This window comes from Protobothrops mucrosquamatus, unplaced genomic scaffold, assembly GCF_001527695.2.
Source record: "Protobothrops mucrosquamatus isolate PMUCROS unplaced genomic scaffold, P.Mucros_1.0 scaffold1389, whole genome shotgun sequence".
Lineage (NCBI taxonomy): Eukaryota > Metazoa > Chordata > Lepidosauria > Squamata > Viperidae > Protobothrops > Protobothrops mucrosquamatus.
The window spans coordinates 105,114-120,381 of record NW_015387576.1 but is presented as its reverse complement, the minus strand read 5'-3'; the positions used below and the strand labels follow the sequence as shown (position 1 = coordinate 120,381).

Below are 15,268 nucleotides of genomic sequence, written 5' to 3'. Positions count from 1 at the left end.
AATTTCCAACCTTTCAGCTCATTAATGAACTTCCTTAAATGTTTATTAACATATGCAATTATTACTAATTACTAATACATGTTTAGAATCGTATATTTGAGTGATGACCAAAAAGGGCGTAAAAAGGAAATGAACATTTGGAGAATACCTGACTTGGGTGGGTCATGACCAGTACTACAGAGAGTAATTGCTTGGAGACCTTAACAAGTATAGCACATGAGCAGTGTATGATGGCAGAAGTCAACCAAGGAGTGCCAGAATGGGCGGTGCATATTTATCACAAACTGAATGTTTCTTGAATGCCTGCACTAATAGCCTCTGAAAGGGCAGAGATGTATAGCTTGGCAAATGGGAAAAAAGGTAAGGTAGTCTGCAATCCTTTTATGAGGTGACTACTTGACAATAGCCGACTCTGTTGTATGCTGCCCAGAGTCTCTGGTTTGTGAGATGGGCAGCTATATAAATTGGTAAATGAAATGAAATGAAATGAGAAGAAAGAAAGAAAGAAAGAAAGAAAGAAAAAAAAGAAAGAAAGAAAGAAAGAGAAAGAAAGAAAGAAAGAAAGAAAGAAAGAGACAGAGAAAGAAAATGAATGACTCTGGATAAAATGTTGTTTATTGGGTTATTACTCAAAAAGATGGCTCCTATGATTAATTACAAAGCTGTAAAGTGCTACCTACCTCTTGACCACGGGTTTCAGTGCCATGTGAAGAATTTGGCAGAGGTTACCCAGTTCCACTAGTACAGTGGTGGTGAACCTATGGCATGGGTGCCAGAGGTGGCACTCAGAGCCCTCTCTGTGGGCACGCGCGCCATGCCTGGGAGATGGCAACCGTCCCTCTTCAACCAGCTGTCCGCTAACTCGCTGAGGTCCCACGTGGCCAGATGCATCCCGGCACAGCTGGTTTCCCTCTCCCCCGTCCCATCCCTCCTGGCCTCGTATGCTCTCTTTTTCCCGGGCACGACCCACTGCATCGCCTCTTCAGCTGTCGGCCATCCGTCCAGCTCAGAGGCGGCTTCTCTGAACTGCTGGCAGTGGGCTGTGGAACCCCAGAGTGCGCTGGTCGAGGGGCCAGCGCTCGCTGGCCTTTGTGTGTGGGGGTCGATGGTGTTAGGCAGCAGCCGCCCTGGCCCCTGCCTCACCTTGCCCTGTGACAATGGCACCCCCGCCCTGCCTCACCTCACCCCACAGGACGAGCCTCCTGCCCACTGCCCCGTCTGCCAGAGACCCCCTGGATCTCCCCCAACCCTGCCCGGCCCCCACAGGTGTCCCTCCCCACGAGCAACATCGAGGTGACCACGCCCACCTTGGCCACACCCACCCAATCTGCCATGACCACCACAGCCACGCCCACCCAGTGGGCCACGCCTACCTGGCACCCAGTGATAAATAAGTGGGTTTTGGGTTGCAGTTTGGGCACTCAGTCTCTAAAAGGTTTGCCATCATTGCACTAGTATATATTTTCCCTGCCTTTGAATCTTTCCCCCCACCATTCCCCTTCTTGCTATTATCTTTTACAACTTCAGGTTGTCACTTCCAACTCCAATTTCAATTCATTCATATGGTCATTCTGGGATTGCTTTGCCTGTAAGGCAGCGGTTCTCAACCTATGGGTCGCGACCCCATTTGGGGTCGATCGACCATTTCACGGGGGTCGCCAAGCAAGGCTGTCCGCCATTTTTTTCCCCTTTTCCGGCGGGTGCCTTACCTCCCTTGGGCTGGGCCAGCTGGTGGTCGGCCTGCTCCGTCTCTGCCGCTTGCCAGCTACGCCTCGGCCGGCGCAGGGGGCGNGCTCCCGGGCAGGGGAAGTCCTCGACTTACGACCGGTTGGGTAGTCCTCGACTTACGACCGGTTTAGTCCTCGACTTACGACCGGTTTAGTCCTCGACTTACGACCGGTTGGGGGTCGCGGCATTAAAAAGGTTGAGAACCACTGCTGTAAGGCTAATGGAGTTAGAATATTCACACTCCCAGCATGATCTGGTTTAAAGTCTTAATTTCTGTCTTGTGTGGCCGATCCATTTTCTTCCTCTTTTTTTCCCTTCCTCTTAGATTTACCTAAAAAGCAGTCTTTGCATCTGCGCCAAAATTAACTGGAGTTGGTTTTAGAGTCCAGGCTAGAAGTTATCTGAAAACCATAGTTTCAGTGGAGACACAGCTCTATATCACAGTTAACATTCCTCCCCCCCCCCCAAAAAAAAAGAAAGGGACAAAATAGATAGAAATAATATATTATATCAACCCTTGGCTCTTCTGGAACTATTAGCTGCCATTGGACACTATTTATCCACGGTAAACATTTTAATGTGAAAAGAGGACATACGTGAAGGAAGTGTGGTATGGTAGTTAAGGTGTTAGACCAGGGGTCTTCAAACTTTTATGACTTGTGGATTTCAACTCCCAGAATTCCTCAGCCAGACATTCCTCAGCTGGCTGAGGAATTCTGGGAGTTGAAGTCCACAAGTCTTAAAGTTGCCATGGTTGAGGACCCCTGGTTTAGAGCATCTTAAAGAGAACAATGCAACTACAAGCAATTTTTTAAAAACCTGGAACTGAATAGTAGCATTAAGCTCCCTGCTAGGAAAAAGAATCACTTTTAAATGGAGCCTGGATGCAGCTAGTGAATGGGCTGGGCAATAATTTCTGTGCTTTTGTTCCTTCTCAGTATTAACATCACAGATTTAAGACATCTAACCTCTGTTTAGATGCACCACCTTTCTTTCTAATGGGTGCCTTAATAGTGCCCATTCTGAGAATTTGGGGTGCTGAGGTTGATACATTCAATTTTGGGCTCCAATTGGAGAGAGTTATTTTCCTTTGAAGGACTGTAGATAACATCAGCTGGGATATTTTGGTAGCGTGGAAAAATGGTGCTGAGGAAGCCGTTGAAAGAGAAATGTGCATCTCTACATGGGTGTGATATTGTGGTGCGTAGTGTATTCTGTGACCCATAGAGTTGTGGTTGGGACTCGAAATTTGTTTCTTATGTGTTGAGTCCCCCTGCCTTCCATTCAATCCCTTTCCTTTGGCCTCCATATATTTTAATTTGCTTTATTTTAGGAACATTGAGGTCCATATACATTCTACGGCATGAAAAGCTACAACAAAAGGAGATGTAGTCGATGCTGGTGGTTCTCTGTTTTTTTACTACTTACTGGTCCCCCCATTGTGCAGAGGGAGTTGGAGAAAGAAATTACTCTTGGCCATCTCTCTGTAGATTTCTCCAGCACCACTGACACCCACCCCTGCCCGTGCCTCTGAGCTAGGAGTGGCTGTTCTGTTGCAGCAGCAGCAGCAGAGAGGAAAGGTCTGATCTGCAGGCAGCAGCTCTCATTAAAGAATGAAGGCCTGAGGTTTGAAAGCACAACAAAATGGACTTTGGGAGCAATGCTTTCTTGTGATGTTGTCCCTGAAGCCCAGGATAAGGCTGGCTGATTTCTCCTGAGGTTTTGCTCTTGGCCTCTGCAGTCTATATAGGGTGGTTTTGCCAGGTTCTTTTTAACAGGACAGATGATGTTTGTTCGTTCAGTGTCTCTGGAAGACAGCTAAGATACTGATTTCCAAACTGACGTATTAGTTGTGTACTAGTGAAACCCAGCAGGATAGGATTTGGGGCTTTTGAGTCTTGGCTGCGAAGGCTTTTCCCTGACTGCAAAGAGGCAGTTGTGTACTATATTGAAAGTGATAAAAAAAATATGCCTGTTTCGCTTGCCTGGCACCTTCAGTAGCATTCTCTTGTCCTTATCACTGCCAGAAGACCTATAGGAAATTCTACTACTAATCCAGTGTTTCTCAACCTAAGCAGCTTTAGGATATGTGGGCTATGACTCTCAAAATGACTTGACTGGGAAATTCTGAGTGTTGATGTCCAGACAACTTAAAAGTTGCTGAAGTTGAGAAATGTCTTAACCAAGCATGGCAGAAATTAGAACTTTCTACTTTGAGAGAAGCAGTAATGGTTTTCCCCATTACAATCTGGATGGCCATATCCTGTGAAAAGCCCCTTTCCATACCTGGTTGCAAACCTTTTTAGTTCATTGTTGGCATTTCCCAAGTGTACCCAAGGGAAACTCAGGTACAAAGTGCCAGTTTTGTGTATGTGTTTCAATAAACACTAAACTCATTTGATGATTATTTCCCCTGCATTTGAATATCAGCCTTGGTATTGTTAACTGTATATTTGGGATAAGATGGCAACATAATAACTATTATTATTATTATTATAATAATAAAATAATAATAATAACATAATAACTATGGGGTGGGTTTCCATTGTGGAGAAGACTGTGAAATCCCTTCTTGGCTTACATCATTCACTATTATCTGACAATAGTCCATTTCTGACAATAGTCCATTTCTTTCCCTTGGGGAGGGGAATAGCGGTGACTTGCCTAACACTCACAGGGCTCTATTGAACAGGTGAGGCTTATGCATTTTATGCTATCTACAAAAATAGTGCATGATCATATAGTGAAAGAAATGAGATTCTTTCATGTGGAAGAACTATGCGGAAGGCTCTTCTCATTATTAGGAGGGAGATTTCCAGATTACATAACATGTAAAGGTTAAAAATCTGGGGCTTTCTGTCTGGTATCTGAGTGCTGCTGCAGCCAACAGAGGAAGTTGGTTATTAAGATGGTTTCCAAATGTTGACAGGCTCATGGAGAGAGATATATTCATGGACAACTGTCATTTGATTTTGGAGTTTATTTTATTTCTAATGATGGGTCCTTAGGGACAGATGGAAAAAATCTGATCTAGGTAGAGATAGCACTTCTTTTAGGACCAATAGAAGAGATTATAAGTAGCTCAGGGTTGAACTGTGGAGTCCTTGTGCTCTCTGAACTTGGTTGTTTATTTATGCTCTTTCAAAAAATCAAAATGCCTTTAGAAAATAAAATGCTGTCAGAAAATATAGTGCATCCAGAAAGTGAAAGACCTAAAAACTGAGGAAGATGAAATTATGGTTTCATTCAAAGTGACAGCACTCTTTATGTTCATACATCCAGTACTAGTGAAAGAATCCATAGCAACAGTACTACACAACATATCCGACCTAGCCAATATATAAGATTGAAATACCCAAAATCATGGTCCTCAACAACCTCTGCCTCAGTACTTTCAGTTAGATGGACAAAAAATTAGAAGACCACCTGTGTGATCACCACTGTCAGAACTTACAGCAGCATCTAGAACAGTGGTTCTCAACCTTTTTAATGCCGCGACCCCCAACTGGTCGTAAGTCGAGGACTAAACAGGTCGTAAGTCGAGGACTAAACCAGTCGTAAGTCAAGGACTCAACCGGTCATAAGTCGAGGACTACCAAACTGGTCGTAAGTCGAGGACTTTCCCTGCCCGGGAGCACCACGCATGCGTGGTTCCGCCCCCTGCGCCAGCCGAGGCGTAGCTGGCAAGCGGCAGAGACGGAGCAGGCTGACCACCAGCTGGCCCAGCCCAAGGGAGGTAAGGCACCCGCCGGAAAAGGGGGAAAAATGGCGGACAGCCTTGCTTGGCGACCCCCGTGAAATGATCGATCAACCCCAAATGGGGTCACGACCCATAGGTTGAGAACCGCTGATCTAGAAGATATAGCTCTGCCATACATACAACCAAAAGTATAAATCCGGTATGTAGATGAACAGCTTGACATCATGATAAAGATGGAACGATTAAAGAAGTCACATGAAAACAATCAGCAATAGCCTCAAAGGAATAAAATTCAGAAGGGAAGAAAAAAAGCTAATAACACACTGCCCTCCTTATCTTCATCATCAGACAGCAAATTAGAAAAAGAAATCTATTGGAAAACAACCTACACTAACCAATTGCCCCATTACTAAAGTACCGTAACAACCCAATCTTTCATAAGAGGAGCTGTGAGAACATTATTCAAATGAATATAAATGCATTGTGGCAACCCAGAATGCCAGAAAAAGGAAACAGACTTCCAGCTTTATCAAAAAGTAGCTGATCACTTAATTCACTAAAGCACCACCAACACAGGCTATGTAAAGAACAACACTACCACACATCAAAAACATCTGAGCCAGCAGTATGCTGCAGCTGCCAAAACAGCCAACATAATGCTAGGCTGCATTAACGGATAAAATCAAGATCATGCAAAGTGTTAATATCACTTTATAATGCCTTGGTAAGGCCACACTTGGAATACTGCATCCAGTTTTGGTCACCACAATGTAAAAAGATGTTGAGACTATAGAAATAGTACAGAGAAGAGCAACAAAGATGATCAGGGGACTGGAAGCTAAAATATATAAGGAACGGTTGCTAGAATTGAGTATGTCTTAATGAAGAGAACGAGGGATGATATGATATCTCAGGGGCTGCCACAGAGAAGAGGGAGTCAAGCTATTCTCCAAAGCACCTGAAGACAGGACAAGAAGCAATGGACGGAAACTAATCAAGGAGAGAAGCAACCTAGAACTAAGGAGAAACTTCCTGACAGTTAGAACAATTAACCAATGGAACAACTTGCCTCCAGAAGTGGTGAATGCTCCAACACTGGAAGTTTTTAAGAAGAGACTGGACAGCCATTTGTCTGAAGTGGTGAAGGGTTTCCTGCCTGAGCAGGGGATTGGACTACATGATCTCCAAGGTCCCTTCCAACATCATCATCATCATCATCATTATCATCATCATCATTATTATTATTATCTCAGAAACAACCAACAGATTATTACAACACATGGCATCACCATAGTACACAAACCAATAAAAGCCCTCCAAAACATGTTAAGTAAATCAAAAGACTCCAAGAAGACAAAAAACAGAGGTCATCTACAACATGCAGTGTAAGAATTCACTCGCACTCAGAAGACAATGAAAACTCCTTGATCATACAATACATAGACTCAGCCATAGTTTGAGGGGGAAACTGAGAGCATCTTAGACCAAGCTAAATCCAAAATGCTAGGGAATTCCTAGGAGCTTGGCATTCAGACAAATCAATCATCAATAGATACCTAGTCAATAAAAATGTAAGAAGGAAACAAAAAGACCAGAACATATCTCCAGAAGCTTATACACAGATAAGCAGGGATTAACACCAGACTATCAAGCAGAAAACAATACCCTAATCAAGGAACTACCAAACAGACAATCATACCCTTACTAACACTGGCAGGGCAAACTATTATATATACAGTAAACAGGGAAAAAACTTCACACTGAGTAGCACAGATGTTGCTCTTTAGTCATGTGATGAAATATTTGCAAGCAAACAACTAGGCTCAGAGAAGGTAAAGGACTCCACTTCTTTTAGGAAGTTATTTCTTATTTTTAACATGGACTCAGTCTGTAACAAGCAAATTTGGCATGGGTTCCTGCATTGAGAAATATGAAGCCAGAAATGAAAAACAAAACCAGGCATGCTTCACACAGATGTCATATTTGTTTTTAATAGCTATTCATTACTAGTCACACTTACCTCCTAACCATTTTGAGTATTAAAATTGTCATTAGTATCATATGTCTATCAGACCAGAGACCGGTATGAGTCCCAACAGCATATTTTTCATAGCATGAAGATAGAAATAGTTTTTGGAAACTATTCACAAATAACAAGCCTGTTTCTCTTTTAAGGAGGAAGAGCTGAAGGAACTAATGTTGGACATTTCTAAAATACATTGTGGAATGCTCTCCTCCCCCCCCCCTTGTGCATAGTTAGCAGTTCTGAACTGATTTCTAAGGCTAACATGGGAGAACATTGAATTGGTGAACAAAGGGGTATGTGTGATACACCTTCTGTAAGCTAAAGTCCCTTTCCTTTAAATGTGCCAACCGGACTGGGATGGTATTTATGGAAAAGCGAATTGTCTTGCAGTAACAGTAATTCAGTGAAAATCTGCCAACTTCCAAGATCTGCAAATGAATCTGAATAAACTAATATTGCAAGTTTGTGTATGATCTAAGGAGAAAGAGGATGTTATTAATATTTGGCTCGTTCCTCTTGCTTCTCAGACCTAGTAGCTTTTCCTGTCTGCCTGATTCCCATCCTCCTTGCATCCACAGAGATCCACGGAGGGCCGCGGTCCCGGCAGTTGCAGCCTGCACGTTCCCTCCCAGGGCCTTCCCACTGCCTGAAGCATTTTCCTGTTGACCTACGGACCTCCATGGATGGCAAGTACAAAGAGCTTGCTGAGGTAGATCTGCTTATTCCTCACCAGTTGTGTGTGCAGGTGCACTGTTCACTGTAGAAGAAAGGCTGTAAAACGAACATGTTAAAGTCATGCAATTTTTCTTGGGTTGTTTTCCTTAATATTAAAAAAAAAAGACCATTTGTCATTCTATTTGGAGAAAATTGTTTTGAATCCATGTGGTTCTCTAGCATTTATAGGAGAGAAGGGTTGACTGGAGAAAATAGATTTAAAGTCTCTTAGTAAAGAATTGCTCTTGAAGCAACTTATTTTTGGATCCCAGAAATAAAAGCAGAACAAGGGTTTTTTGCCCGTTCACCTTCTACTCTGAACTCCCCAAAGTATGCGCCAGAAGCCAGCCACTGGAGGGGTGATAGGATTGTAATCTAATACAGGTGGTCCTCATTTAACAGCCACTCATTCAGTAAACTTACAATGGTGCTGAATGAATGGTAGTTAAGATTGCTCCTTGTATTAACGGCTGTCACCTGGCTCACAATTGTGAACTTCCCTGCTGGCTTCTGACAAAGAAAAGCTGACAAAAATTTGCAAGTCATGATCACATGATGACCTATTTCAGTGAGCCGTGCAGTCATCACTCAGGACAGACAGCAATTGGGATTATCGGAATTGCCGTCACTAAGCAGCCTGGTCATGAGGGTTTTTTTGACAAGTTGGATAGGCTTCATACACTACACCAGTGATGGCGAACCTATGGCACGTGTGCCAGAGGCGGCACTCAGAGCCCTCTCTGTGGGCACGCCTGCCACTGCTGCCACCGCCGCCAGCTTGTGCAGGTCCATTAGGCCACCGCTGGCGCCCGGAGCAGCAGCCCCATCCAGCACAAAGGAGGCGAAGCAGCTGGCTAGCAAGCTTGAGTAGAGGCAGTAGAGCACGCCCCCCCATGCGCTCGCTGGCATCTGTGTGTGGGGGCTGATGGTGTCAGGCAGCAGCTGCCCCTGCCTCACCTTGCCCTGCAGCAATGACACCCCCGCCCTACCCCCTGCCTCACCTCGCAGGACGAGCCTCCTGCCCACCGCCCACCCACCAGAGACCCCCTGGATCTCCCCCAATCCTGCCCAGCCCCCACAGACACCCCCCCACGAGCAACATCAGGGTGGCCATGCCCATCCCGGCCACGCCCACTCCGTCTGCTGTGACCACCGCAGCCACGCCCACCCATGGCCACACCCGCCCCCACCCCCCTGAGGGCACCCCCTGGCACTTCGCAATACATAAGTGGGTTTTGGGTTGCAGTTTGGGCACTCGGTCTCTAAAAGGTTCGCCATCACTGCACTACACTGTAGTATAGTGTTTCTCAGGCTTCACATCTTGGTGGAGAGTGGGAAATGTTAGCGAATGCTAGCTGGGGGATTCTGGGAGTTAAAGTCACCTCATCTTTCAAGTTGGGAAGATTGAGAAACACTGTGTTAGGTTATGTAGCTTCTGCCTTACTTTCATAGGAAGCAAGTAAGAGCTTGTTTACTTGGCAGTTCCTTGATGTTGACAGATTAGTGTGTCTAAAATATACTGGATAAGGTATGCTCCTGGGTGTGGCTTTGACTTTATTAATCATTGATGTGTTCTTTGATGACCTGAACAATGAGAAGCAGCAGTTATAAGATTCATCCAACAGCCAACACTGGAACAATTTTAGATTACTACAGTTATGACCTCAATGTAAATTACTATCCTAATCAAGGGTACATCATGTTATAGTTTTCTAATCCACTGAGCAGCAGAACTTTCACTGATGTTGACATGAGATTCTAGTCCTGGCAGATTGTCCCAGAACAGCCTTTAATGGACTCCTCAGATGGTTGTTTCTTACGCATAATAGAAATTTGCTTCCCTTATTTATTTAAAACATTTATATACAGGTAGTCCTTGACCTACGATTGGTTGCTTAATGACTGTTTAAAGTTACGACAGCTCCCCCAAAGGTTCCTTACGACCCAGATTTGAATTCTGACAGCTACCCACTCCCTTCAATCACGTGAACTTCCCATAGTCATGTGACAGCATTTTACAACCATTTTGCCAAAAACCAGTGTTTACTTCCGATTTTTGGCAACACTGGCCTATAGCAAACCATTGCTTTATTTAACAGCCATGGCATTTGCTTAACAACCACCACAAAAAAGATCATAAAATTAGGCCAGTTACATGGGTGACCTGATTTATGGTTATCCCAACTTACAACTGTAATGGACAGGTTCCATTATGGTAACTCAAGAACTACCTGTGGCTGCCCGTCTTATACCAAATTCTGGATAGCTCCAAATAAAGAATTAAAACCACATAAAAACCATATTAAAACTAATAAAATCATAAATACTAAAAAAAAAACCTGGTGCCAAGTCAAGCTTCTAACATGCTGTCCCCTCATCCTATCCCAGCACAAGGGTTTGGCAGGGGGAGCCAAGTCTTCACTGCTTGTTGGAAGGCTAGGAGCATAGAGTCCTGAGGAGTGTTTATAAGGCAGGGGCTGCCACAGAAAAGGCATGCTTTTTGGTTCCCTTAAGGTGGCAATGTTTAAGGGGAGGGACTAGGAGCCTGCCCATCCTATCTAACCTCATAGAATGATTAAGACCTTCATTGAAGTTGCATGCACACCTGTATGGATATTCCAGTAGCACTGTGCTGCTATGCTTGCAGGAGTTGTTTTGTCACTCATTGGCTGAGAGTGAAATGCGCAGTGCTCCCTATGAATTTCCAGAAGACAGCCCCATTGAACAGCTAGAAGAGAGGCGCCAACGGTTGGAGCGGCAGATAAGCCAGGATGTGAAGTAAGTTGCCAATGTTTTTTGGACTTTTCCTAGCTTCTCCTAACTCCTTTTGATATTTCAAGAGCAGGATGGAACATTTCACTGGAGTTTTGGGGAAAAAAGAACAGGATGGTAAGAATATTTGAAACTGGAAAAGATGGGAAGAAATTAAATGGATTTTTTTCAAATGGATTATTTAAAGTCTAGAACAGGGGTGTCAAACTCGTAACGTCATGTGACATATCGCGACGTATCATGACTTTTTCTCCATTTCTGGCAATGGGGTGGGCGCAGTTTTAGCGAGACGCATCCGGTCCGCAGGCCGGCAGTTTGACACCCCTGGTCTAGAAAAAGTGTGATAGAGACTTTGGAAATATCCAGGAATGTCATTTCATTGCTTCTACTTCTGCAGTGATAGTAACCATCATGTCAAGAGAAGCGTTCATATAGTCATCTGTCAGTGGCATGACTGTGTGTCTATGTGCATATATGTGTGTGGCTGATATTGTTACACTTTGCTTGCCCTGCACACAGTTTTCTTACTGTTAGATTTTCACTGGTAAGATTCTTTAGCAACTAGCAACCTTACAGCATGCAGAAAATATCTGGGTTTTATCTACCTCCATCTTGCTGTACTTTCCTATAGTCCCTTAGAGACCAGAACAGGAAGAGGAAACAGCATGGTGGAATAATGGCATATTTGGCCATTAGGATCCTGCAGATGTTTACTTCTAATCAGAATCTCACTTGTGAAGGGCTGCAAAGTATCAGAGCTATTTCTTCAGTGGTTCAAGCCAGGGCCTCAGTATGAGGGGGGACATTGTTTAGGCAGAGGAAATGGAAGGTACCAGTTCCCTGTTTGCCTGCCTGATGCCTGGCAACCAGTGGTGCACTTGTGATTCTCTGAAGAAGGAAGAGGGAATTGCAGAGGTGAGACAGAAGGAAAGATCCATTGGAAGGAAAAAACTTAGGGAGAAGGAAGACAATAGGCAGAACATGGTTTGCTGTAGAGATTAATGCATGTGAGTTCTGTTGAACAGTTAGAAGGCAGTCGACTCGCTGGGAAAAACATTATTCTAGAAGCCCAGTTTTTCAGCTCCCAAAAATGCCCAGTGGGGGATGTTGTGGCAATCTAGGAAAAGCAGACTTTTAGAGAAGAAGCACAAACAGAGATCCAGGAAAATAACTTCTTAAGGAGGGTGTAGGACTTCCTTTTATTAGAGCAATATTGGAGATAACGGATTCCTTCTCTTCCAGTGAAAATATTCCCACTGTCCCAAAAGTTTTTGATCTTCAGTTGTAAAGGGGCATTATATGGGTCATATGTGTATAATGAGTTTATCCCAGGAAAGAGGAAAGTAGTTAAGCTATTTACCTGCCTATATCTCTTAAAGGCAGACCCTGTGAAAGGGGTTTGGGTAGAGGGTTTAGGATTGGTTTGGAAAACAAACTGGCTGGTAGTAATCAAAGAGGAGGAGGGAAGGAAATTCAAATAAAGGGAAACGATTATGTGGGAACCAGCAGTGCTTTTTTACTAGCCAAACCAGAGCGTAGTCATGGTATTTTACATGGACCTCTTACATTCATTCTCTTTTGGATCCCATTGCTAGTATATTGCTGTATAGTGTCTGCCATTTCTGATATTGGTTTCTGCATTAATGCCAGTGTTTTTCTTTTTCTCCTCATCTTCTTTACCATTTCCTCTTCCTCTTTCTTTCTCCCCTCTCTGACTGTTTGTCCTTTTCTTGGCCTTGGCCTCCACTTCCCATTTGTCCTCAGACTAGAACCTGACATTTTACTCAGAGCCAAACAGGACTTCCTGAAAATTGACAGTGATGCCGACCTACAGTGAGTGCCTGGCCTTAATTCTCTCTGCCTTTGACTCAGAGGTGGGTGCGGGACTTTCCCGCAGGCTGACTCTTCTCCTTATTCCCACCTTGACTGATCCAGAGTGAGTGACCTTCTCTTTTGCAAAGTTCCGTCCCCCCTGCACACACTGTATCCCACATGCAATTGTACCACCGCTGGGGATGTTGCTATTAAAATTAATTCCACAAACTGCTATGAAAACCTTAATCCACATTAAGTTAAGGCATTTTTTCCCAACATGTTGCTATCCTGTTGTTTTGGGATGATGATGGACTTTCTAGCGGGCACCAGGCTGGGGAAAGGCTGAGTAACCACATTGGGAGGATTCAGATAGAACCAGAGTTCAGAATGGAAGTGGTTACTCCCGGAAGTGAATTTGTCCTCCCAAGAAAAGTTTGGTACGTTAGAACAAAGACCCCTCTGGAAAGGAAAGGCTAAAGTCAGCTGCCATATTGAAATGCTTATCTGTGTGTGTCACTTAAGCAAACTCTTTTGAGAAAAAAGCCTATCTAAGATGGAAAAATAGGGGGACCATTTTATTTTGAACCAGACCAAATATTATTGGGCTAAACCAGTGGTTCTCAACCTGTGGGTCGGGACCCCATTTGGGGTCGATCGACCATTTCATGGGGGTTGCCAAGCAAGGCTGTCCGCCATTTTTTTTGTCCGCCATTTTTTCCCCCTTTTCCGGCGGGTGCCTTACCTCCCTTGGGCTGGGCCAGCTGGTGGTCGGCCTGCTCCGTCTCTGCCGCTTGCCAGCTACGCCTCGGCCGGTGCAGGGGGCGGAACCACGCATGCATGGCGCTCCCAAGCAGGGAAAGTCCTTGACTTACGACCGGTTGGGTAGTCCTCGACTTACGACCGGTTTAGTCCTCGACGTACGACCGGTTTAGTCCTCGACTTACAACCGGTTTAGTCCTCGACTTACGACCAGTTGGGGTCGCGGCATTAAAAAGGTTGAGAACCACTGGGCTAAACCAAACCTCCGTTTTATTTTTTGCATCTTCCAGTCCCATAAATCTCAACACCAGTGAGTGGGGGATTCCTCACTTCATACTATTGGTTGCTTTCCCTTGTTCCTTTTCTGAGCTCTGTTTCCCTCCTGTCCTTCTTAAAGCAATTATTTTCAAGGCAGGCCTAGTGGATAGAGCTGTTTGTCTCTGTTTTATATTTTCCTTTTCCCCTCCCTCTTTCATTGTGCATTGGTTGACTGAGCAGCCTGGGTCCTAGAGAACCCAGAAGCTCAGCCAAGTAGGATGTTTCTCATTGTTTTAGGCAGATGATCAGCTCCTTCAGCTTTGCCAGGATAAGTCGTTGCCCTGGGAAATCTATTCTACTGATACTCTACATCAGGTTTTTTCCAAACAGTTTTTGGTGAAATTATGGGGTTCTACCAGAACTTGATGGAGAAAAAGAAAGAAAGAAAGAAAGAAAGAAAGAAAGAAAGAAAGATCATTCAAGCACAGTCAATTTTTTACCACTAGAAGTTTGCCTCCTTTCTAAGAATTTTTGCAGCCTGAAAACGTTTGAAAACCCCTGCTTAACCAAATGTTTGATTGTTCAATATAGAAATGGGCAGCCAAGCGTCTGGTAAATTTGGGCCTCAGGAACATTTTTTTTACTAGTTCTGCTGAATGTTGTATGCCCACAGGTCTGAAACTATTTGTTGCCCACTGCTGTTCCTCACCCCTTTCCATAGTTCAGAATGCTGCCATTGGAGGATACGCCTGAAAGTCCCTGTGTTGCCCATGTTTGTGCATTCGATTTTGTGTCTTCACATGCCTGCTGGAAAAGGGGACTCCTGTAGCTGACAGAATTGATCAGAGACTATTCCTTATGGTGGTTCCTTCATTCTCCCTCTTTCCCCCCTTCTTCTCCCCCCAGATTATATAAAGAACAGGGTGAAGATCTAGTAGATTACCTTCCAAAAGAGCGAGATGTATTTTTGGAGAGAGAGTTCCAGAGGGTCACCATCTCTGGAGAAGAGACATGTGGGGTAAGTCTGTTTGGTTTAGGAATTGTTCTCATTTCCCCCAACACATACACATTGATTCTCTTTCAGAGACCCTCACACAAAGATGGGCAAGTTGACATCCTCCACCTATCTTTGACTACAACCCCCAAACCTCTGGTCACCATTATCAATAATCTGATTGTTGTTGATGAAAACATCTGAAAGATACTTAGTTGCCTACTCCTGCTACAGAACATAATGCTGCTGTATTTGGAAATACCGCAGAAACGACTAGTCTCTGATACCCATCTACAACTTGAGGCTTGTTGCATTAATGACAACTCCCATTATTTTAAGCCACTTTGGTCAAGGCGGGTGGGAGTTAAAATCCAGAATATCTGGAGGATATTAAATTGGGGAAAGCTGAACTACTGTCCTTGCTCTGAGTTAGGGAGAAAACATAGGTTGAAGATAAAGCACGTGGATTGCAGGCAACAGGGTTTTTTTTTTATTAAAGTTT

The 15,268-nt window shown here is 44.2% G+C and overlaps 1 protein-coding gene across 1 annotated transcript in view; it reads left to right on the top strand.

Annotated features, from left to right (window-relative positions):
• AMPD2 (adenosine monophosphate deaminase 2) overlaps positions 1–15,268 on the top strand; it is a 39,717-nt gene that overhangs the window by 5,031 nt on the left and 19,418 nt on the right. Inside the window, exons 2-5 of the mRNA XM_015821724.1 lie at positions 8,033–8,163; positions 10,816–10,946; positions 12,705–12,773; positions 14,679–14,790. Of these exons, the coding sequence (XP_015677210.1) occupies positions 8,134–8,163; positions 10,816–10,946; positions 12,705–12,773; positions 14,679–14,790 (342 nt within the window). The 5' untranslated portion in view covers positions 8,033–8,133. The remainder of the gene's footprint in view (positions 1–8,032; positions 8,164–10,815; positions 10,947–12,704; positions 12,774–14,678; positions 14,791–15,268) is intronic.